The following is a 22757-nucleotide window of genomic DNA, read 5'->3' on the forward strand; positions in this document are numbered from 1 at the left end:
CAGGTGAGTTGAACCACTCTGTAAAATCATTTTCAGCACATCTCAAAGACTTTCGATGGGGTTAAGGTCAGGACTCTTTGGTGACCAATTCACGGGTGAAAATGATTCCTCATGCTCCTCGAACCACTATTTGACAAGTTGAGCCCAGTGAATCTTGGCACCATCATCCGGGTGTTTGCTCATGCCATTAGGAAAGAAAATTCTATCGATGGGATAACCTGGCCATTCAGGAGAGTCAGGTGCTCAGCTGATTTCACTTCATTGCTGCATAACATTGCTGAGCTGTAATAATCATCCAGTCATTGGCTTTCAATTACTTGCTGATTCAAATGGTAAATTCAACTCATAGTTCTAAAGGAGCTGATCTGAGTTAAAATGTTTATTGACAAGCAGCATTGGGTGCTTTGCAATTAGTAACACCTTTGCAATAACACAAAATACCAAATATTTGTGTTTAGTGTCCCCGTGGGAGCCAGTGACAATAAATGCGATTAATAGCAAAACGGTGAGAACAAAACTGAATGAGTCAGTCAAAAAAGTTATGACACTTAATAAAAAGAAAATGTCTCTGTGGAAGATGTCTGTGGAAACAATGAAATTTGCAACATTTTTGCAGAACGTCCCAAGATTTTCTGTGAGCACCGTGTGTTGTGTTTTGAACTTTTTCGTGAGAGTGATTATCCTTTATCTTGCACATAATAGCTCCTCATCGCACAGACTGCGTCACGGTTCCCATTCTGGTCCGAGTGTTCTCCCTGTTATGGTCTAGCAGACAGCACTTAAGGACCAGGGACTCTGTAGGCTGTCATTTCCAGCCCTGCTGTGTTCCTTTGCGTGATCTGCTTAACCTCAGTCATTCTGACAAGAATGTTCAGCCGTATAGAGAAGCCAAAATTACAGGGCGATTTGAATAAAAGCGACAGCCAAACAAAAAACAAAAAAAAATGCGCTGAGTTGAAAACGACCGAGTGCTTGAACAGGACGAGCTCCTACTCTAAAAACTGTCGGATGCATTTTGATTCTTCTTGCAGCAAAACGCTTATTCTTGCATCTTGTATAAGAGAACAGAAAGGGATGCTGGGACGTCCTTCCCACCTAACTCCCCCTTTATGGTCACTTTAGCCACTCATTACTTGTCGCCTTATAAACATGTAACCGAGGATACTTGTTATCACTTGAGAATATTACATTAGCTTACTGTACCCATGTATCAAAGGTGAAAAGGACCTCGAATGTAACTACCCCCCCCCCCCCCTATTTTACCATTAAGCACTGATTGCCTCCTTCTAGCCAATAAGAATATTAGAAGGAATGCCATCCATCCATCCATCCATATGCTGTACCCGCTTGTCCTATTCAGGGTTTGGGGGATCCAGAGCCTATGCCAGAAGGTACGGGTGTAAGGCAGGGAACAATTCAGGATGGGTTGCCAGCCCATCGCAGGGCACACTTCTGAGGATTTTGTTGCTTAAGCTGCCACACTGGTTTTCTCTCCCAGATTGCTAATCTTTAGCTGGGCCTTGGGAAGTGCAGATCTCAGCCCGCTATTGAAATGCCAGTACTGCTTGGCGGCTCCCCGCCTCCTGCTGTCTGAGAATCTGGCTCTGGCGTCTAAATGTCAGAGTTTTCTTTGGCGTTGAACACTCCGGCTACATGCATCTGCAATTCGCTCGCACACACACACACACACACACACACACACACACACACACACACACACACACACACACACACACACCCGCTCACACACACACACGCACACACACACACACACACACACACACACCCGCTCACACACGCACACACACACACACACACATCACCCCCACCAGTGCTCATTCCAGGAAAAGTTATCATTGTGATTGTTTGCCCATGCATCTTCAGAGTAACGACAACATAAATAAGCTGTATCGCTGTTTCCCCGTTCAGGCGCAACATGTTTTGCGCTGTAATTGTATTCCTGTTAGCCGCGTGTTTGTCCAATTCCACCTGCGGGACCAGGTCAGGCTGAGGTCTCCTTTTGTGATGTGCAGGATTTGTTCGAACGTTTTCCACATTATAATGATTATTTATACCGCTACTCGTCTTCATGTAGGCTGCACGCTTTGGGGTTGTGGTCCCCTCTCTTCAGTTTTAATGCCTCAGTGATAAACAAACCTTAAATGGCATCTTAACTTTCAAATCACTAAAAGCACTAAGAAAGGTTTTTCCTCCAACCAACCAAAGCACCTTCAGCATCACACCCTTCCTTTACATGTCTCTATGACGACAGCTCAATGGACATTATCTTGAGTATAATTATCTATTGAATAGTGTGTTTTTATAATATCCCGACTGTTCGTTCACCTTGCATTAAAAACCAATGAGACATGAAATACGCGATAATGAAAAAGAAGAATAAAATGTTTCTGTAAAAAAATTATGCTTTGCTAAAATTCTACCTAAGCAAGCAACAGAAAGCCATCGTAGTTTGAATATAACGCCTTTTCTGCATTAGTTTGTCTTAAAATTTCTTTTTCACATTTTGAAATACATATATCTTTGAATACCAGTACTTTGTTCTCATAGAATTAAAATGCATAAAATTAACAGCCGACTATAGTAAGGACGTGAATGAAAGGTCATTCCAATTTCTCCCAGTTAAAGGGATTTAAATATCGAAAACAGTTCGTATTTCTTTTGATATAAATGGTAAAAAGTGATCAAGAGTAACGTTTTCCAAATGTTTTTAAAGGTTAGGTTGTTTTCTTGTTAATAAAATGTAGTGCATTGGCATATGTGCAATTTAAATGAGCTAATAACGATGTTATGTTCAAGTTAATAAAGTAAATAAATCATAAAGGAAAAAAAAAACCTCGTATTCGCCGTTAGTGGTGTTTGGATATCGATGGCCTTACATCTCATTTACTAAGAGGAAAGAGAACTTCACTGCTCTGTCTGCTCCGGGTTTGAGGTGGGGGGGGAGTGACATGCGAGTGACGCAGCCTCACTGCGGTCATTCGGAGCTCAGATTAATATACCCGATCACTGTATGATCTCTGGCTTATTACTGCTGTCCGCAGCAAACGGGTCAATCCCGGCGTGGAAAATTAACGGAAACGGGAGAGACGTCTAATGTGAACCGCCGGCAGAAGACTAAGCGCAACATGTGTTTGAAATGGATGGAGAAAACCTTTATTAGCAATTAAATCACACCACAATCAAGTTATAGGTAATATGAACAACTTCTTTTCATTTGTTTAGCTTTAACACCCCGCGCATAAAAATGTCTTTGGAGGAAACTTTCGTTTTTGCCCCACAAGGAGAAACCGGGTCTGTCCTGAACACATCATCTCCGAAGTCCGGCGAACATCTTACGTGGCATCCAGGTACGGCGATTGCTGCAGTGTACGGACTCGTCATACTCGTCGGACTCATCGGCAACATAACCCTGATCAAGACTTTCTGGACGGTAAAGTCCATGAGAAACGTCCCCAACCTCTTCCTGTCCAGCCTGGCGCTGGGCGACCTGCTGCTGCTGGTTACCTGCGCGCCTGTTGATGCCAGCCGCTACCTGGCGGACGAGTGGCTCTTTGGGAGAGCGGGCTGCAAACTCCTACCCTTCATACAGTACACCTCCGTCGGGGTCTCTGTCTTTACGCTCACGGCTCTGGCTGCAGACAGGTAAGTAATGAATGGAGAATACATTGTTTGGATGTTAGTTAGAGGCTAGGCTGTTATTTCTCAAGATATGAGAAGTAAAGACGAGAACCGGTGGCCGATGGATTGAAGCCAGCGCATTTGTTTACTATGAATAACTGGGATCGTAGAAGTGCTACAGCTAATGGGGAAAGCTGCAGTATGTGGTGGGAGAGGGTATAAAAGAAGCTAAAGAACTCTTACATTTTGAGGTGTTTTGCGGATAGCACTTTGCAAAACGGGGCACACATACTCAGTAATAATTCAGTTACTACTGAAGTACCAGTCATGAACAAATATAGTCGCTGCTCCAGATAAAAGATGCGTCATGATTCATAAATGACGAAACATGTGATCAGTACTTCACTTGTGTTTTCCAATATTTGCTCATTCAGCACTTCACAAAGGTTTACAGAATTAACAGATATAGTAACTGATATTTATTAACTTAATTAATACCCAAGGGAAAATTAAGAAAATCGTTTTATGTAATAACAGACACAGATTAGCCCCACCCTGTCTCACATCTGGAAGGATGCACAGTAGATCACAGATGCACAAAGATTAAACTTTGATTTACAGGTGTGTCATACTTCCTGTGTTTCCAGATACAAAGCCATTGTCAAACCATTGGACATGAAGACCTCCAATGCCACAGCAAAGATATGCATCCGAGCGGCGTCCATCTGGATATTTTCTATGACCCTTGCCATTCCCGAAGCCATCTTCTCTGATCTTCACACCTTTAACATCTCCAAAACCAACGACACCTTTGTGACATGCGCCCCCTATCCCCACACGGGGGACCTACACCCCAAGATCCACTCCATGGCCTCCTTCCTCATGTTCTACATCATTCCACTCATGATCATTTCTATCTATTACATTTTCATTGCCAGGAGCCTGTTAAGCAGTGCGAGCAACATGCCAGTCGAAGGCAACGTCCAGATCGCAAAGCAGGTGAGCTGCATCAGTAGGAATGGGCTGGGATGGTGTTTTATAAAGCCAAAGTATAGATTAGCAGTAAGTTCTGTACATTCCTCTTTGTGGGGGTCTTTCTTGGCTTCTGTCCTGATATTTCAGAAAATCATTTTAGTGCTCCTTCTCAACCCCAGTTGGGATTAAGCAGTTTCAGAAAATGAACGGATGGATTTTAGTGCTTTTTTTATTTCTGGCATTTTAATCATAAGGCTTATTCTTTTGTTGTTGTTGCGTAACTTTTGTTGTTGTTGCTGCACTTGTAAGCATCTGTTAAACAAGAGATCTTATGTCAACTATGCAGACCACAGTAGAGCTCCTCAGTTGTATTGCATGCAGTAGGGTTCTCATTGGCTGGTGAGAGATGGTGAGAGAACGTTTTAAAATACGCATATTCTATCTGCATATCCTCTACTATACAGCAGGATAAACTGTGCTGGGGGGGGGGTTGGGGAGCTTCTTAATCATCTGCATAAGTTTGCTGTCATTGTTATATTTTTGGGGGCTAGCCGCAAAGCAACCCCACTAAGAAGATGTTACTTAGCATGGTGCTGAGTGTGGGAAGCGGTTCTGTTGTTCGCCACCTTTTGCACATCCCCTCCACCTGACCCGAATGCTCTGGCCTCACCCTTCCTTGGGGCCAAGCAGGTGAGCGATGTGGATATCGCTGTGGATATGGGCAGGTGAGCGATGTGGATACAGGCAGGAGAGTGATGTGGATATTGCTGTGGATACGGGCAGGTGAGCGATGTGGATACAGGCAGGTGAGCAATGTGGATATTGCTGTGGATACAGGCAGGTGAGCGATGTGGATATTGCCGTGGATACAGGCAGGTGAGCGATGTGGATACAGGCAGGAGAGTGATGTGGATATTGCTGTGGATACGGGCAGGTGAGCGATGTGGATACAGGCAGGTGAGCAATGTGGATATTGCTGTGGATACAGGCAGGTGAGCGATGTGGATATTGCTGTGGATACAGGCAGGTGAGCGATGTGGATACAAGCAGGTGAGCGATGTGGATGCAGGCAGGTGAGCGATGTGGATACATTCCTGATGAAAATAACCACAAGCAGCTTTTTTTAGCTTCACACGTTACGCCTGTCCTTCTGGTGAGTTTTGGTGTAATATTTTCTTTACCTTCCACTCCCAGAATAGGGACGTACATAAAGGCAACGACAGACCACTTTGCAGAAACTCCAAAGCTGTGGGTCTGCAGTACTAAGTGCTGAACTCTTTGATTCCATCCAGCCTCTGAATCGCTTAATTCAACTAATTATCTTGACTGAATCCAATTAAATGCCTTTCTGAGCTCTGAATTGTACAACATGAGCTGTGAAACTCTGTGGGTTTTTCTTGCCAGGACATGGTTGAACATCGAAGAGCACTGGAATACAAAGTATGTGTCTCTAAAATGGCGTGTTTTTAACCGGAAAATACGAATGTTTTAGCGACAAGTATGAGATCCACTCTAGTGAATATGATTTAGGATTAAAATGTGGGAAATTTTCTTCGCCGGCAGTGTTTATAATGCTCTCCCATGTCTTTGCTCACAGATCGAGTCACGCAAGAGACTCGCCAAGGTGGTCTTGGTGTTCGTGGGCCTCTTCGCAGTGTGCTGGCTTCCGAATCACGCCATCTACCTGTACCGCTCCTACCGCTACCCTGAGGTGGACACCTCCCTGGCGCATTACATCTCCAGTGTGTGTGCGCGCCTCCTGGCCTTCGCCAACTCCTGCGTCAACCCGTTCACCCTCTACCTGCTGAGCCGTGGCTTCCAGAAGCAGTTCAACAAGCAACTGTGCTGCGGGCGGACGGGTCTCTCGCTGCGCCCCCGCATGGTCGGCCGCAGCAACACGCGCATCACCTCGCTCAAGAGCACCAATCCGTCTCTGGCCAGCTTCAGCTTCGTCAAGGCCAGCCCCCAAGCCCAGGCTGACCCTGGCAGAAGGTGATTCCCCGTAGGCTTAGGAGTTAGGAGCCATTATGGCCGTGCCCAGAGGGAAAAGCGTCTGACTGGCTACAGGCATTGTCGGACTGTGACTGGCTGATAGCAGATTCGATTTCAGTGAGGTTTTAGCATAGCCTGTTAAGCTGGGCTATTCTATGCTTCACAACCCAACACCAGAGCCTCAGTAAGAAGAGACAAACAGGATCTGGACATGAGATTTAGGAGCTAATATGGGTCAGACAGCTAGTGAAGTGGTTGGGGGGGGGTTCATTTATAGCATGTTCTGATTTCATTGACAGAGCCGTGTTATTAAATGTAAGTCATAGTGAGGTTTGACCTGTGCTCCTGTGTATATCCTACCGTGAAGCTTTGATCTGCCTCCTGCATCCTCCACAAAGGGACACGAAACCTCTATTGATTAAAGTGTAGCTAAACTTTACGAGTTTGTTATGTTTCAGTGACTCATGTTTGTGAACAATGTTGTGAAAAGTTTCCTAGTGCTAGATGTATTTGCAGCATTGTATGCATATGCAGAGTTCATCATGGATGAAAGAACATCACTGATTCGCCATTGATCTCAGGGGCGAGAGGCAGTGTGCTGTACAGCGATGCGAGGGGAATCTTTTTAGACGCCGAGCTATTTGGCTTCTGAAGTGTCCCAGTTACATTCAGGAACATGTAATCCGAGCGTAGCTCATTAACAGGCCTCATAAACCGCCTTGGCACTCAGCGTGGTGACTCTGCTCTGCTTTCTTTGCTGATTGTAAGCCAGAGAGCAGCTGTGGGTCCCGGCTACACATTAATCTTCAGACAGAGGATTATTTTTGGACAGCAGATACTGGGCTTTTAATATGGCATTTATTAGCCGGTGCCATACTGCAGTGCTGGGTTGTACAAATATGATTTAGCTGCCCTCTCACTGAGGCGATGCATATGAAAACATTAAGCTGCACACACACATACACACTTGGTGTTGAGATGCACAGTAACGCACACTTTTATAAGCAATAAAAGGAGAGTAGGAAAACAGATTAGCGACCTCTGCGCACTTGCTGTGTTGCGACTGCGTGGTCCGGTCTGGCTGCAGTGCTGCATTTCCAATCCAGGCTGTGTTTAGCTGTCCAAACCCTCCGGCAGCGTACCAGGAGGCTGTCAGGAAGACATGGTGGGCCTGAGAATGGTCATGGAGAAGGGGGAGGCTGCCTGAGTCTTTGGAGGGGGGGCGGTTTGTGGCTTTGTGAATGATGTAATGGATACTGGGAACCAGCGCATGAGGGTCCAGTCACCCGGAGACTAACGCGATCCTCGAGTGACAACAAATGGCTGGGGACGGCAGACAAGCATTTCTTTTGCACAATGAGACGACGTATTTTTTATAGGGATCGTTCAGAAATGTCAGCTTTTCGAGATTTTTTTGATTCGTGTTTACGTTTGTTTGCATGTACCGTGCAAAAAAATGCATCCCAGTTAATTCATTTGTTTGTATTTTATGGGACGTTATCATACTAAGAGAAATGTTAGCAGTACTTTGAAAAACAGGTGCCAAAATGATGATCGTTTCATAAAGATGGCAAGTACTTAGCAGAACTTAGTAAGACACGAAGGTTGAAATTCGAATACCATTATACATTGTCTTGCGCCCATAGCTTCTGGGATAGGCTCTGGTCCCCGCCGCAACCCTGAATACGGTATGCAGTTCCCAAAAATGGATGGATAGATACCTTTATGCATTCATAGACACCCCTCCTTTCTCTGACGTTTTTCCTAGAAATTGTCAGCAGCTACCTGACACACACAAATGATCAGTGCAATCAGTCATTCAGGGAACACCACCCCCCCCCCCCCCCCACCACCCTTAAATCAATACGCCTGCAGTGGGATGTGTGCGTTATTGCTGTGAAGGGACACAATATTCATAGTTTGTTAGTATTTATGTTTGTAAATTTAAAATGTAAAAGCAAAAGGCCATATATATTGCGTTTGTTCCTGCACCATACTTTCATGTGTTTTACTCAGATAATTTAAAAGTGTATGACTTCATATTGCCTGCTGTTTTCTTTATAAATAACCGTTCCAAGGTGTCGATAAATCACTGCCGTCGCTGTGCCACAGACACAGGGAATGTGTCCTCCTACACCAGCTGTTTGCAGTTATTGCCATAGCAATGGCTGCCACTTCGAGAGCAAGAAGATCAATCTCATTCAGGGGCCTGATTTTACTGCCGCTGCTGTGCTCTCCACTCAGATGGGCGCGTCTTTGGTACAAAATGATTTTGGCCACTTCTAACATCTCTTGCCATCCGAGTGCTGATCTGATCTCTTTCCTAAAAGTCCTGCTGATATTTTAGTGTGACAATGTAAATCTGTAGTTCCATGAAACATACTGTAGATGTTAATTTCACAAAAGAATAATGCAGTTAAGTTAGCAAGTAGTAGCTGTTTGATATGTTTCTAAACACTCTGAAATCTGCGAAATGTGTTTAAGTACATTCTGTGTCTCGTTGGTGACCTCAGCTTTGGCTTTTGTAATGATGTAAATAAAGTGTCTTGTCTCTGTTTAATGTTCTCAGTAATCCCTCATTTTTATTCATACTACAAAGCATTTAAGGATTTCAGGATCCTCCTCTGTGCTAAGAATTTTTGTAATAACTCCAAAGCAATGTCGGGCATTTCAGGTCCAGAAGCCACAAATCCAGACCAAGATTTTGTTTCCACCGACCAGCTGAGTTCTCTGTGACTGTGACTCTTTATGCTGAACTGGTTGGTAGAAACAAAATCTTGGTCTGGATCGGTAGTTTCTGGACCTGAAATGCCCAGCACTGCTCCTAAGTTCTTTACTTCTTTATTGAACGAATCCCTTCCTCCATATTCTCTATTGTCATGTCAAATTCACATATAACTTCCACATATAATTATAAAGAGGGACTGAGTGTGCTGATTTATCGGAATCATTTTAGAAGTTTTAACTTTATTTGGAACATATGTTTGAAAGATTTAGCAGGTGTCCTTGGCGGTTAATGTGAGGCTTTTCTCTATGGTTACTGTATACTGTTGTAAAGTATACAAAAAGATAAAATATGGAACAACATTTGGTTATGTAATGCTATCATAACTGGGTGGGAATGATCTCTAATTGCACACGATGATAAAAACTGCAGGTAACATAGTTGTTACACTGGATTCATGATTCATTTTTGGATATCGTCTCTGGGAACAGAAAACAGCCTCACTGGCTAATTGACCACAGTATGTACTGCCCCAAATTGAACTGGCTGTTTATTGATATAAATAAGACAACCACCCCACACCCCACCCCAAGCTGGGTTTCTGGGAGGAAAAGTTTCCCACAGAACTTGTTTATGAGTATTTTCCGTGATGAAGAGGATGTTAGATCTCCACATGCCAAGAGAAGATGGACGACGCTGCGCCCTCTTACTGAGACAGACAGCTGGTGACGGACATCCTCAGTTTGGTTCTCACGACTATATATCTCTGGAGGACCCTCAAGACGGTGCCCCCTGGCCTTCGATGAGTGCAAGAGCTCAGGAGTGAGGGGCATCATGGGAAACAGGCCTGGGATCAGCCATGGGTCAGTTCCACAGTCTGCTGAACAATGAATTGCAAACACATTTACTGTTACTTTAATCATTTGTGTTGACTGGAGTTAGATTAAATCTCCTCTGCAATCAAATTTTCTTTGACTACAAACTGAGTAATCATGTTCACTTCACAAGAGAGCAAAAACGATTGTCAGATTTTATTAATTATATACAAATATGTTTTGTTAATGCATGAAGGCTTTGCATGAAGATAAAGTGGACTAAAGAATTATCAGGAGAGGGGGCCTAGACCACTGACACCGTGTGAATGGTCCAATGCATTGGCCTTTCAGTGACTTTTCAGTCTGCAACCAGTTAACTTTCGTGCAGTCAAGTCTGTGAAAGATCATTCATTACGAGAATGTTCCCATGTGGGTCTGTCCACTGTCCAGGCTGACCTGAGCTGCTTCCAGCACACGACAGTCACAGTCACAGTCACAGTCACAGTCACAGAGGACTCAGCTGGTTGGTTGAAAAGAAACCTTGGTCTGGATTTATACTTCCTGGACCTGAACTTTCCACCTTTGGTGGTTATGTTAGGGACTGTGAACTACAGTAACCATGACAATATGCTAGAACTATGCTGGTAGTAACAAGGAATACATTTATTAATTAGGCTTCGGATAATTGTTTTTTTGACCAATTTGTTTACCACCAGCTGTTCTCTGACTTGGTTTCCTGTTTCTTCTCTTGTTGGCCACCTTCCCTGCCCATCCCGGGTCTCACCACCTCATTTCGCCATTTAGCCCTAATCGCTGTTTCTCGGTTCCCGATCTATCGCTTCCCCACCGTTGCTTTGTGCTGGGTTCAGTCTCTTGGTTCTCGACCTTCTGCTATGTCACATTGGGTTAGCGTTCCAGCTTTCGCAGAGCCCCTGCATCACAGCTCCGGGGGTCTCATGCTAGTCCAGTATAATGCCGCCCATTAGAAATGACATTTATGGAACGAATCGAATTCTGCATGGCACAACACAGATATGCGATACTGGCATCCTACGAAGGTCACCACATTATCTAGGCGAGGCACTTCTATTCAGCATTGATTTAAAAATCTATTTTCCAGACAGTCATTTCCCCAAACTGCTGAGGTACATCATGCATCCTTGGTACTTACGCGTGAAGGCATGGCCGTTGTCTGTGGTGCCTGTGACGATTACGTGTCGTAAATGGAAACCTTGCCAACTACCTGGCCTTCTATTGTGGTTCCATATTACAAACATCAGTATATGAATATATGTCCCTGAAGCAGACATTTCAATGACTTTGCATTCAGTTACCTGCTTGACAGTTTTATTTAAAACAACACCCTAATTTAGCCATTAATACAGCTAGATATTTGCCTAGAACAACTCATTTTAAGAGATAAGGGGTTATGTTAAGGAGTGCAACAGCAGAGCCCCTTATTCAAACCAACAACCTTCCAGTTGAAAGTACATCCTAGTGCTGTTGGCCTCCGGGATGCTTGTATACTGCTAGCAGGAGACTTCCAGTAAGGATTATATTAGAACTTGTCAAGAACTTGTCCATGGGAGTAGATGCGAACACATAACCTTCCCCCCCCCATGCTTTATTCACACATATTTTTAACGACTGGGAGCGGCTTGGCAGCCGATCGATGGCCTGACCTTGCGGAAGATGAGCCCTGGGGCAGGACAGCCACTGGATCACAGTGGCTTATTGACTAGATGTCCCACAATGCGCAATGCACCTTCTATTGAATATATTTTATTCATTGAGCAAAAGCTGCAGTGGTCTTAAGACCCCCCCCCTTCGTTTGTGCTTGTCCCTGTTACTTCTAAAAGGTGTGTGGTATAAAATAAATACCCTTTTTGGATATTTACACATCGTTGTGCAAATCTACTTCTCATAGAGTCTTTACTACCAAGGAATTGTTATGCTATACACCAAGACCTTTACACTAATATTGACAGCCTTCTTCTTGCTGCTACAGAAGGTTTAAAACTGCAGCATCATCCAAGAAACCATCATGTTTTACAGAGCTAAGTCTGAAGGAAGCCTAAGTCTCACCTGCAGTCTGACACAAAGAATGGTGCTTTAAGTGCTTCTTTCTGTGCTTTTAGCTCATGTGGAGGCTGGGAAGATGGAGATGGAATCATTCAGAAACGACCTTATCTGTGAAGCAAACGTGATCAGTCATTTGTGCCTGCTGTGACTGCGGTTCAGTCCCTGGGGATTTTTCTCCATCTGAGAGGCCATCACTTTTGCCTGTTTCGGGGCCTTCCGGAAGCGAAGTGCAGGCGTCCTGAGAGTGCCAGTGGAAAGCCGCAGACGGGAGACCTGTGGATCCCCTCTCATTTTTCACATATAATTTGCTTTTGTCTTCATTTTTACAGTTCATCTTTTCTGCATCTTCTAAAACCATGAAAATGTTTGAAACTGTTGCCCCGTGTGTTTTACTCATTGTTGTGCTGGGCTGTGATGCATGACTATCAAAGTACAAAAGTAATTTTGTTTGTAATTCTCGTTAAAAAATAAAAATAATAAAAAAAAGATTCATATATGTTCAGCCAAAACAAAAAAAAAGATTGATCTGAAATGTGGGCCACGCCGTTTAGGACCAATTACCCACTTCGTATCAGATAAGTTTGCTGCTTCGAAACAAGGCTGTGTTGCCTCATCGTAACACATGTTATAACCCAGCGTCTGCCAAATTCCTGGCCTGCTTTGAAAGTGGCAGCGGACTGCAATCTTGAGGACACAGTAAAGTGCAAAGCGACACTCTTCTCTGCACTTGCAGGAATCCTCTCCAGCGGCAGAAGTGAAAGCAGAACCTCTCCTTCATTCGTCACCCGCCCAGTCTATACAAATCTGAGCCGTGGCCTACAGCCTGGCGCCAAATCCGCACTAATGCGCTTTAGATGATTGTTTGAGTCCCACAATTTCATATATCAAAACACAGCCAATGAGACTAAGGGTCACCAGTACAGGCTGAAAGGACTATAGCGCAAGGAGGATGGTTGGAGACCCCCCCCCCCCCCCCCCCCGCCCCCCACATCCGCCGTTTCATAAGGACCTGAGCACTTCTGAGAGTTACATTAATGGACTCCTGACAGGCATCAGATATGATGTCCACCAAAATACCCGGACAGCCCTCTATGGATGGATCTAAGCCATCAAGCTGTCAGAAGAGTGTGTGACTGGAGGCAGAGTGATAGAGAGAGGGATCTGTGAAGAGGCAAGGGCGATACCTCAGAGGGTAAGACTGACTGGGGTTAATGCTGCGCCACGAGAGCATCGCACACCCCCCGAATGTATGCTGACCTTCAGCTGTGCCATCAGCGGGTTCATCTATCGCAAAACACACCAGGGGGCTGCTGATGGGAAAGGTCAGACGTGGTGTAAGCGCTCAGGGAGACATGATGCGGAAGTGTCTGTTAAAATAAGAGCAGGCTAGGATAGCTGCGGCTCCAAAAGGTCACACACGCAGGCACAAAATGATCACTGAGTCCAAAAGACTTTACAGCCCACACTGGCCAAGTCAGGCCGAAATCACATACATTTAAAGGATCGTCAGGTTTGCTCAGTCTCTGCTGCTAGCGATGGTATTGGGTCGCACCCGTGAAGAAGGCATTGTATGTTTATACCGGTGTGGCCACCGTTAAACCGCTCACTGTTTATCAGTACTGCGGTCCCAACCATCACGAGTTTCCTCTTTGTCACAGTCTGTGAACGTTCAGCCTCAACAGATCACAGACAGAGACAATCCTGCTTGTTCAAGGGTGCCCCCTTGTGACTAAATTGGAAAAATCTGAGCTCTGATTCAGCCTGGCAAACAAACAGTAACTGTAATGGTCTGAATGCTCTTTATACAACCTTAATGCACAGTAGACTAAAATAGGCTAAAAGCCATTTATGCTTCATCCACAGAGGCTGTCGCTGGACTTAATGACTCTGTAGAGCCTCTTCGGATAAAAATCAGCAGATAAATTACAAAAACAAAATGTTACTAGACAATTTTAGATGTTTAGATATGAAAGACCAGAAAAGGAACCATAACATGGACACAAACACAAAGATTCAAGACTGAAAAACATAACTAAAGTACTTTTAGTAATTATCCGCATTTATGAAATGGCAGCACTGAGTTAACAGAGCGAGTGCTTCAGAGTTCTGCAGAATGTCCTCTTGACTGAAAACACTTGGACAATTTTGGTTCAGTGGTCACCTCTGCAAAGGTCACTGTGCAGTTGTGGTTCTTAGACATGAATCCTAATTTAATGTTACTGTACACTGCCAATGGAATACATTTTAAAGTTTATAAACATTCATTTAGGGTCAATTTTACATTTAATTCATAAAGGAGCAGAAACAGAACAAGGTCATTGCATAAGGGAAAAAGAAGAAGACAGCAGAGGTTCCTAACCCACGTCCCCGAGTGTCATGACTCGGACTCTCTGGGTCAGGGCTAAAAGGACTACAGCTCACCATGGGCCAAGATGAAAAGCAGATAGAGATTAAATCCCCCCCAAAACAGCTGCCGAAACACGGAAATGCAGTTACGACAGTCCGTCCAAACATTTATAAAATATATGACTTGTATAGAGGATGCATTCTGACGGAGCTCATTAATCAAACAGCAACTGCAGATGAGATGAGATCCAGGAAGATACAGGGGAAGCAGAAGTACGGATGACAGGTGGGGTGGGGTTGCCATAGTTACCTGTAAAACAGGAAGTTGTACAGGTGACTGGGAAGGCCGAGGTGGGGGGCCAAGTGCAGCCGCACTGAACCCAGGGCGTGGCGGATGCGAAGGCGACACAGCTGGGAGAGGGCGGGGGGGCCTACAAGGAAGGGAAACCGGGGGGAGACAGGAAGTCAGAGGGACCAGCCTAGAATGTATTTGCGTCCACAGTGTGTGTGTATATATGTGCGTATATGTATGTGTACGTGTGTGTACGTGTGTGTGTACGTGTGTGTGTGTGTGTACATGTGTGTGTGTACATGTGTGTACGTGTGTGTGTGTGTGTGTGTGTGTGTACGTGTGTGTATGTACATGCGTGTACGTGTGTGTGTGTACGTGTGTGTATGTGTGTGTGTGTACATGTGTGTACGTGTGTGTGTGTGTGTGTACATGTGTGTGTGTACATGTGTGTACGTGTGTGTGTGTACGTGTGTGTACGTGTGTGTGTGTGTGTGTACATGTGTGTACGTGTGTGTATATGTGTGTGTGTATGCAGGATCTCACGCTCTCTCAGTAGTAGTTCTGCCTCCACTTGACTAAGGGGCACGGCCAGCTCCACAGGCCTCCTCCCCTCTCCATCCCTGCTCCACACGTCGGCCCCATAGTCTATCAGTAGCTCCACCACCTGGACATCTGTCTGCCTTGCTGCGGCATGCAGCGGGGTGTCCTGCCCCCTCCCCCGACAGGCATCGGCTCCTGCAGACATAAACACGCATGTGCTCTGTGATCATGCCGAGTCTGTCACTGCAGGGAAGACAAACATGTAGAACGAGGTCAACAACTGGGGCGCCAAGGAACCAATCAAAATCAGCCTTTCAGCCATTAGAAACAGCAGGTCAGCAGGCAGGAGAGCTCAAGTTAAGGCTGGCCTGTGTCATGACAGGACTTTCACGATGGACTGGGTAATGCCGCCATCTAGTGGTCTCTAAAATGTTTGCGTTTGAAATACAAACCTAACTGCAGGAGTCTGTCAACACAGTGAACTTTCTGAGATACGCAGGAGATGTACAGGGGTGTTCCAAGCTTCGGGATCTCAAGATCAAGGTCGACCCCATGGGCTATTAAAATCTCCATGCACTCCCAGTGTCCTGAAACGGGGGATGGGGGACCCCAAACGTCAATTTAACGGCATAGAATCAGACGAAATGCTAAAAATAAGTAACAGGTGACCGAGAAGACCTAATGTTTTGGTATTTTGATTCACAGTGCCATGCAGAATCCATATATATGTTTTAGGAAGAATATCTGACATTTAAGTTGCTCAGGCTTGCATACTAAAAACTCTTAATTGAAAGATTTCTGGTGATCCCACTGTAGGGGGTGGAGTTGCAGCCGATGGTCACACCTCTCTGTGCAGCCTCATGGACAGGAGATGCCACCAGAAGGCCGGAGCCGTGGGTGGGGCGGAGGGCGGAGCCATGGTCCAGCAACAGTTGAACGCAGGCGGGACTGCCACCACGGCAAGCGCTAAAGAGGGGGGTCACCCCGTCGATTGTCGTCGCATTCACCTAGCGGAGGTGGGAACGAAAAAGATTTCAGATTTGACCCTTTGATAGTGGCGAGGAGGTTCAGGCACTCACAGCAGCTCCCTTCTCCAGTAAAAACCGGGCACATGAAACTCGGCCTCCGAGGCAGGCATCGTGAAGGGGAGAGACCTTCTCCATGGTGACGATGTTCACGCTGAAGCCCTGTCAGCACACGAAGGACAGAGGGAAAACCGCTTCAGTAGCTGGAAGTCAGAATCACGGAAAGGCTGCACGAAGCTAACAAAAATCAGTGTTATAAGAGGCTGAATGGAGGATTACAAACAGGCACCCCCTGGCCACCCTTCAAGTCTGCCCACGTGGAAGGACCCCACCACACCTGTGCAACCAGAGTCATGAGAGCCAGCAGCTGACCATGGAAAGCAGCTTCGTGGAGGGGGGACCTGTCTGCCCAAGAACCTGGGAGGTTCAGAAAAATGCCATAAAAACGTATAATATTCATATGCATATTAACAATGGACAGAGGTATTGAAATCCGCATTCTGTTACTTTGTATGGCCATCTTACAAACTGGGCGATTTTCCCAAGGCTGAAAAGATTTCTGAACAATGCAGTCAACCTCAAAGAAACACCGGAAACCCGGTTTCCTGACAGTGTAAGCTTTTTAACTGTGTTTTTTTATTTCAGACATGCCACATTGCCTCTCAAACTCTACAGAAACTAGAACTGTCATTGCTCAATTTAATCCACCGCACAGACAAGTCCGTCTGGAACAAACGTGCTGTTATATTTAAAGCGACTCGCAGAGTGTGGAACCACTACTTCACATGATAAAATATACAAATGTTTTTTCGCTTCAGTGAAGCAATACTAGAATATTAGGTAACGGATGTTTCAGAGTATTAAAAACAAATAACAGTTTACCATGTACATTGGTGCCATGCTTCTATTTCCAGACCTTGTTTTGCTTCGACTTGGGGAAGCGCTACGGACCCCACTCACCGCCCTGGAAGGCATGGCAGATATAATTCCCGTAGAGGTCGTATCTGGAGTGCCAGGACAGGGCCGTCGTGCCGGCGACGTCGTGCCTCCTCAGCGACATGCCGCATGCATGCTGGCCGAACGCAGTTTACCGGCTGCGGGTAGACGCCGAGCAGGCTTCCTGAGCCGTTCTTGGAGATGTGCCATCCTTTGGTAAGATGAGCCGGCAGCGACCCCTGACAGGCGTGCTTGGCGATCCCGATCCTCAGCGTCCCCGGCTCGAATCTCTTTGTTGATTACACTTTATTATATTATATTAACTCAGAGTAGCGTTACCATAATAAAGTTACCATTGTAAAGTTCAAACAGTCTTCCACAAATTCATTTGAAATGACCAACAAAACCACTGTACTTAAGAGAAGCTTTAGTGCAATATTTATACACATACTTATAAAAAATTACCACGATTTGTACCATTAGAGAACATACTTTATTAATTTTTCTTTAATGTTTTGGTACAGTATCAAAATCAATGTTGCTTTCGTATCACAACCACCTGCTCGACAACTTCACCTGAAGACTTTTTAATAAACACTATCAGATCATATAACTATGGTCCACATACGTTCACAGAATTTAACTTTTTTCTACTGTAAACAGTTCAGGTTGAAATGGGATGGTGGCATCAAACACATAAGGAAAATAAATTTATAAGTGGAGTAAAATGCAAACGGTACAAATGAATCAGGAATTTACATGAAAATAAGTACAAAAGAAAATGGCTGAAACGCGATACATCGAACCAAAGAAATGGAAAATTATGATTACGCAATGGCAGCAACGACAGTGTAGTTTTTGACCATTATCTTTTCATAAAATTGCTTTTGTGAAATCAACACAATTTTTTTCCATGTTTTTTTTTTTTTTTTTTTAGAAACACGCGCCATGCTTAACGTTCCAGAAATAATCCCTCTATTAAACGAACCCTTTCCTTGTGCTTTAGGCACCACATAAGTAATGCAATTATGTCAGATGGCTGTACTGCAAATTGTACAAAACTGGTGAGGGAACCGTGACCGCTAGGGGGCGATGAGGTTTCATTCACAGTGCACACGAATTGTAGTCTTGTTCTCTACACAGCTTACAGTCGGAGTGGGATCATTTAACATATGTCGTAGACATTCTACAGGGCTGTAATGTAAACCGTTTTGTCATGAAATACAATGTAAAACAGAGCAGATTCCTTAAGAGAAAAAATAAATATAGAAAATAAACAGTGCATACAATCCTTCATGGACTTTGCGACTAAATTAAATTAAAATCACACTAAATCTCTTCCATTTTTATACCGGCTGCTGCTTCAACCAATGAATCAGTATATCGAACCTCTTTACTGTCATTAAAGCAAAACTGCACCATCATTGCAACTGCAATTGGCAAGAGGGATTGTTAAATGAAAAAAAAAACATGTTACACACAACTGCCTCGAGTTAAAAGTTTGGTATATTATTTAACAAATTTTGCAGTGCAAGATTATTTTAATAGTAGGCAGCCATGTCCAGTACAATGTTCACAGTCATTCTGGCTGATATTAAAGGAAATGGAAGTTATTAAGATACGAGTCTGATGTAATTGTCCACACAACCCGTCTTATAAACTTGGGCCACACGGGTTTGTCCAGCTTCTCCTACCAACCACAGGTTTTCTTACATTACAAAGGAAAAATACAAAAGTGGAAAATTCAAACCGTTATTTTGGGACCCAAAAGTGTATTAATAATCACAACACCGGGGTTTCATACAGGAGTCCGCAATGGAGATAAAGGGCTAACCTTATGCCAGTGTAACTCCTGCAAACTAGAAATAACAGCTCATTTTTAATGGACAAAGAAACTGTGCAAATCCGTACAATGCATTTGCAAAAGGTTTCGATCAAGCCCCATAAAAACAAAAGCCATTTCCCTTTAAAACCGTCTTTAAAAACATGATACGTATTAACAAGCAGCATAGCAGTATTAGAGGTTTAGTGCTCCAGACCAGAGGACTCTGCTAACTGGACCCCACACTCTTCTGGTACTTTGGCTTAATGTTCTTGTCCCTGCTTGAGTTCTGTGTCCACAGCCCCTTCGGGCCAGACGCGTCCATGGCGACGTCGATGAGCGAGTCTGGAACCAGCCACTGAAGCAGCAGCAAGAACAGGAAGTCCAGAACGGCGACGAAGGCAAAGATGGAGCCTGCGACTGGACCGCACCGTGCCCTTAGCCGGCGGAGACGCTGCTCCAGGGGCAGGACTGTCTCCGTGGCGATTCGGTCATAGACCTGCCAAATCGCAGCAGAAGTGACTGTCTGTTATCAGGCACGGGGTCAGATACAGCCTACAGCTCCGACAGCATGCGAAGGGGACTCTACATTTCTGTGCCCGTGATCGGAAGGTCGCTGGTTGAAGCCCGACCTTCCCAAAGCAATCACATGTCAGTGGTCCATTAAGCAAGGCTCCTAACCCCCCAGCTACAGGGGTATATTGGCTGACCCTGCACAGTGCCTCTCCCCCCCCCCAAACTATGGAAAGCAAAAAGGAGCAGGCAAATAGAAGCATTCCAATGTACCTGTACTCATGCTTGTGCAAATGGCAAGGGATTTATCATTTAATCGTTGTATCACTGACTAAAAATAAAATAACAGTAGGACTAACAATTAAGTCAGAAGCCCAAATACTTCAGTACCTACATTTTGAGGCCAACTGTGAGGTTTGCGAGCAGCGATTTAATAGCGAACCAGGACGCACATTACTACATTAACATGGATACATGGGCAGGGTAACATACCTTCTCGGTACGCTCGGCTACATTCATCCAGGTGTAGAGGGTGCGCACGCGGGCGTGGACCGCTGCGGGGTGTGGCGCCGTGCCTGCCCGCTGTCGGGCGATCACCATCTCCAGGCCCTTGCAGAGGGAGCTCACAGTGGGATCACACAGTGTGATGAGATCATCAGGGAGGACCTCCGGGATTCCCCCTACACGGGTGCTCACCACCTGCGGTCACACACACACACACACACAAAAATGATCAAATATTATCATGTGGCCATAGGGAGCTCATTCTGATAGCCATGAGCTGATACATGGGCGAAACACAGGTCATATACCTGCAGTCCACAGCTAGCGCCCTCTACGATGGCCATGCAGAAGGCCTCCGTCAGCGATGTGTTAAGGAAGATGTGGCCTTGGACTAAGACGTTCCTCACATCCTTATGCTCCAGAGCTCCAAGGAGACGGACCCTGGACCATGAATATGGATCATGTTAAAACATGAGAAGCTAAAACCTCGGCAAGGGAATGTAATGCAGGGCAGTGCTTCTCAACCCGGTCCTCTGGGACCCCCGGACAGTCCATAGTTTTGCTCCCTGCCAGACAGTCCACGTTTTTGCTCCCTGCCAGACAGCCTATGATTTTGCTCCCTCCTAGCTCCATGGACCGGGTTGGAAAACACCGATGTACTGTATGGTTTGCGCTACCCCCCCCCCATTCCCACCCTACCTGTCATGAAGCTGGTACTTCTCTCTCACCTCCTCCAGTACTAGCCGTTTGGGTCCCTCTCCACCAATTAAAAAATGCAGATCAGGGTATTTGAGGCACAGGTTGGGTATAATTCCACCCAGCAGGTCTATTCCTGTAATAAGATCAGGAGACCATGTTATGATTTTTGGATGTAGAGATGCATTTTGAAAAAGGGGAAGTGTTTGGAATATAGTCTCACCCTTCCTGTAGACAAGCCGGCTAACCACGACAACTGTTATTTTGGTGTCGTCCCTTCTGGACGGGTCTGGGGTGAAGTCAGAGGGGTCCACAGCGTTGGGAATGACGGAGACAATCATGGGGTCCAGGGCAGCACGCAGCACGGTGTTCTCCTTGCTGGTGAAGGACACGCAGATGATGTGGTTGGTGTCACAGAGGGACACGGTCAGCAGCTTGTTGGTCAGCACCGAGCTCACGTCGGCAAAGCCGAACAGCGAGTGGTCTGTGAACACTGTGGTCAGACCCATGGTCTTGGCGTGGAACAGCGAGTCGTGCGCCATCGCTGAGAAGGAGCTGTGCGCGTGGACCACCGTGATCCTTTCTCGGACAAAGACACAGCGGAGGAGAGGTAGGCTGTGGAAGCATGTGGTAGCTGTAGACTGGTTGTACATCACCTGCAGTGGCAGGTAATAGACTTTGAGGCCGTTGGTGAGGTACCGGATTCCCTTTCTGTTCCCATACGCGTGGGTGACGATGACCACCTTGTGCCCCTTCTTGATCAGACATTGCGAAAGCTGGTATATGTGGCTTTCGACGCCCCCCATGTTCGGGTAGAAGAAGTCGGACACCATGCACACGTTGTGCTTGACGGAGCTGTGCAGGCCGGCAGCGGCCCCGTCGGAGGTCCCGCTGGCCAGGGTGCCTTTCAGGCTCGCCCTCTTTCTCTGTCCCATGATCCCGATTTCTGCCGGTGCCGGTCCAAAAGGCTTCGGTTACAGTATCGTTTTGACAGCCCTGCAACACCCATTAAATGTCATCAGGCTTTACGATATACTAGGAGTTTACGTAGACTGCTAAAAGTCTCCGTACTCTGGCTAACAAAATCGAAGATGGCTATCTAGTATAAATTTCATGAAACGATGACAATGTTTTAACAATTAAACCACACACCAAAATTAGAAAGTACGCGGTATTTTATTTCACTATACAGCAAACGATGAGAAATCTGACATGGGAATGAGGAAACAGCACATCTTTCAGCGAGACAGCCCTTACCAAGTTAACGTCGTTGTATGTTAATTCCCATAGCAAAGCCGGATTTTCTCCTCCTACGCAAATTCTCGGGCAGATTATGCCCTAAATGAAAGGTCCAGGTGTGTGCAAATAACTCACCCGCACTTGTCACATTCCTCATCCTGCATAAATTCGACCCTACAGACTCATTTCACTCCTTGGGGGGAAAAGCGCTTGATATTGCTGCTCGTTTTCCGCACTGACACAAAGCACGACCGCTGTGACTCAGGATCTCAGCGCATTGGACACGCGGAAACAGACACGCTCAGGTTCATCTGCAGGATCCTTCCGCCTATTCGCTGCGTGCGTAGTGCTTCCGTAGGTCACTCGCTGCATGCTGTCATACGGCGCAAATGCGATTTCATTGTCCTAGGCGTCGTCATATTTTTTTCCCGCATCACCGCATTATTTCGGCGTAATTTATTTAAAATTCCTTAGTATTGTTATTGATATATATCTGAAATAGTATCTATATAGAAAGGTGTTAGGTTCCTTTTTGCATCTATCCCTGGTGGTCTAGTGGTTAGGATTCGGCGCTCTCACCGCCGCGGCCCGGGTTCGATTCCCGGTCAGGGAACGT

At 45.5% G+C, this 22757-nt stretch overlaps 3 protein-coding genes, 1 long non-coding RNA gene and 1 other non-coding gene across 8 annotated transcripts; 3 read left to right on the forward strand and 2 right to left on the reverse strand.

Annotated features, from left to right (window-relative positions):
- Positions 1-3044: 3044 nt before the first annotated feature.
- On the forward strand, positions 3045-8448 carry LOC125722905 (gastrin-releasing peptide receptor-like). The gene is made up of 3 exons (XM_048999161.1): positions 3045-3663; positions 4287-4638; positions 6212-8448. The coding sequence occupies exons 1-3, from the start codon at positions 3266-3268 to the stop codon at positions 6608-6610; spliced, it is 1149 nt and encodes a 382-aa protein (XP_048855118.1). The 5' UTR covers positions 3045-3265; the 3' UTR covers positions 6611-8448.
- A 1459-nt stretch (positions 8449-9907) lies between these two features.
- Positions 9908-17569, reverse strand: asb11 (ankyrin repeat and SOCS box containing 11). Of its 3 annotated transcripts, none has more exons than XM_048999168.1 (8): positions 17392-17569; positions 16769-16848; positions 16486-16593; positions 16251-16413; positions 15859-15993; positions 15410-15601; positions 14885-15005; positions 9908-10208 (listed from the first exon to the last, which is right to left on the reverse strand). In XM_048999168.1, exons 1-8 carry the CDS (start codon positions 17489-17491, stop codon positions 10196-10198), a joined length of 912 nt encoding a protein of 303 aa, XP_048855125.1. In that variant the 5' UTR covers positions 17492-17569; the 3' UTR covers positions 9908-10195. The 3 variants fall into 3 exon arrangements, with proteins under 3 accessions (XP_048855125.1, XP_048855124.1, XP_048855127.1); XM_048999167.1 differs by having other exon boundaries at positions 9908-10211; XM_048999170.1 differs by having other exon boundaries at positions 9908-10211; positions 17314-17420.
- Positions 16591-18857, forward strand: LOC125722919 (uncharacterized). The gene is made up of 2 exons (XR_007386685.1): positions 16591-17044; positions 17346-18857. It is a non-coding gene; the product is annotated as an uncharacterized LOC125722919 (long non-coding RNA).
- A 357-nt stretch (positions 18858-19214) lies between these two features.
- Positions 19215-22455, reverse strand: piga (phosphatidylinositol glycan anchor biosynthesis, class A). 2 transcript variants are annotated; one of them, XM_048999154.1, is made up of 6 exons: positions 22277-22455; positions 21126-21898; positions 20906-21038; positions 20515-20647; positions 20195-20401; positions 19215-19688 (listed from the first exon to the last, which is right to left on the reverse strand). In XM_048999154.1, exons 2-6 carry the CDS (start codon positions 21835-21837, stop codon positions 19419-19421), a joined length of 1455 nt encoding a protein of 484 aa, XP_048855111.1. In that variant the 5' UTR covers positions 21838-21898; positions 22277-22455; the 3' UTR covers positions 19215-19418. The 2 variants fall into 2 exon arrangements, with proteins under 2 accessions (XP_048855111.1, XP_048855112.1); XM_048999155.1 differs by having other exon boundaries at positions 22160-22455.
- Positions 22456-22682: 227 nt separating this feature from the next.
- On the forward strand, positions 22683-22754 carry trnae-cuc (transfer RNA glutamic acid (anticodon CUC)). Its single transcript has one exon. It is a non-coding gene; the product is annotated as a tRNA-Glu (tRNA).
- The last annotated feature ends 3 nt before the right edge of the window (positions 22755-22757 follow it).

This window comes from Brienomyrus brachyistius, unplaced genomic scaffold (genome assembly GCF_023856365.1).
Source record: "Brienomyrus brachyistius isolate T26 unplaced genomic scaffold, BBRACH_0.4 scaffold44, whole genome shotgun sequence".
Classification (NCBI taxonomy): domain Eukaryota; kingdom Metazoa; phylum Chordata; class Actinopteri; order Osteoglossiformes; family Mormyridae; genus Brienomyrus; species Brienomyrus brachyistius.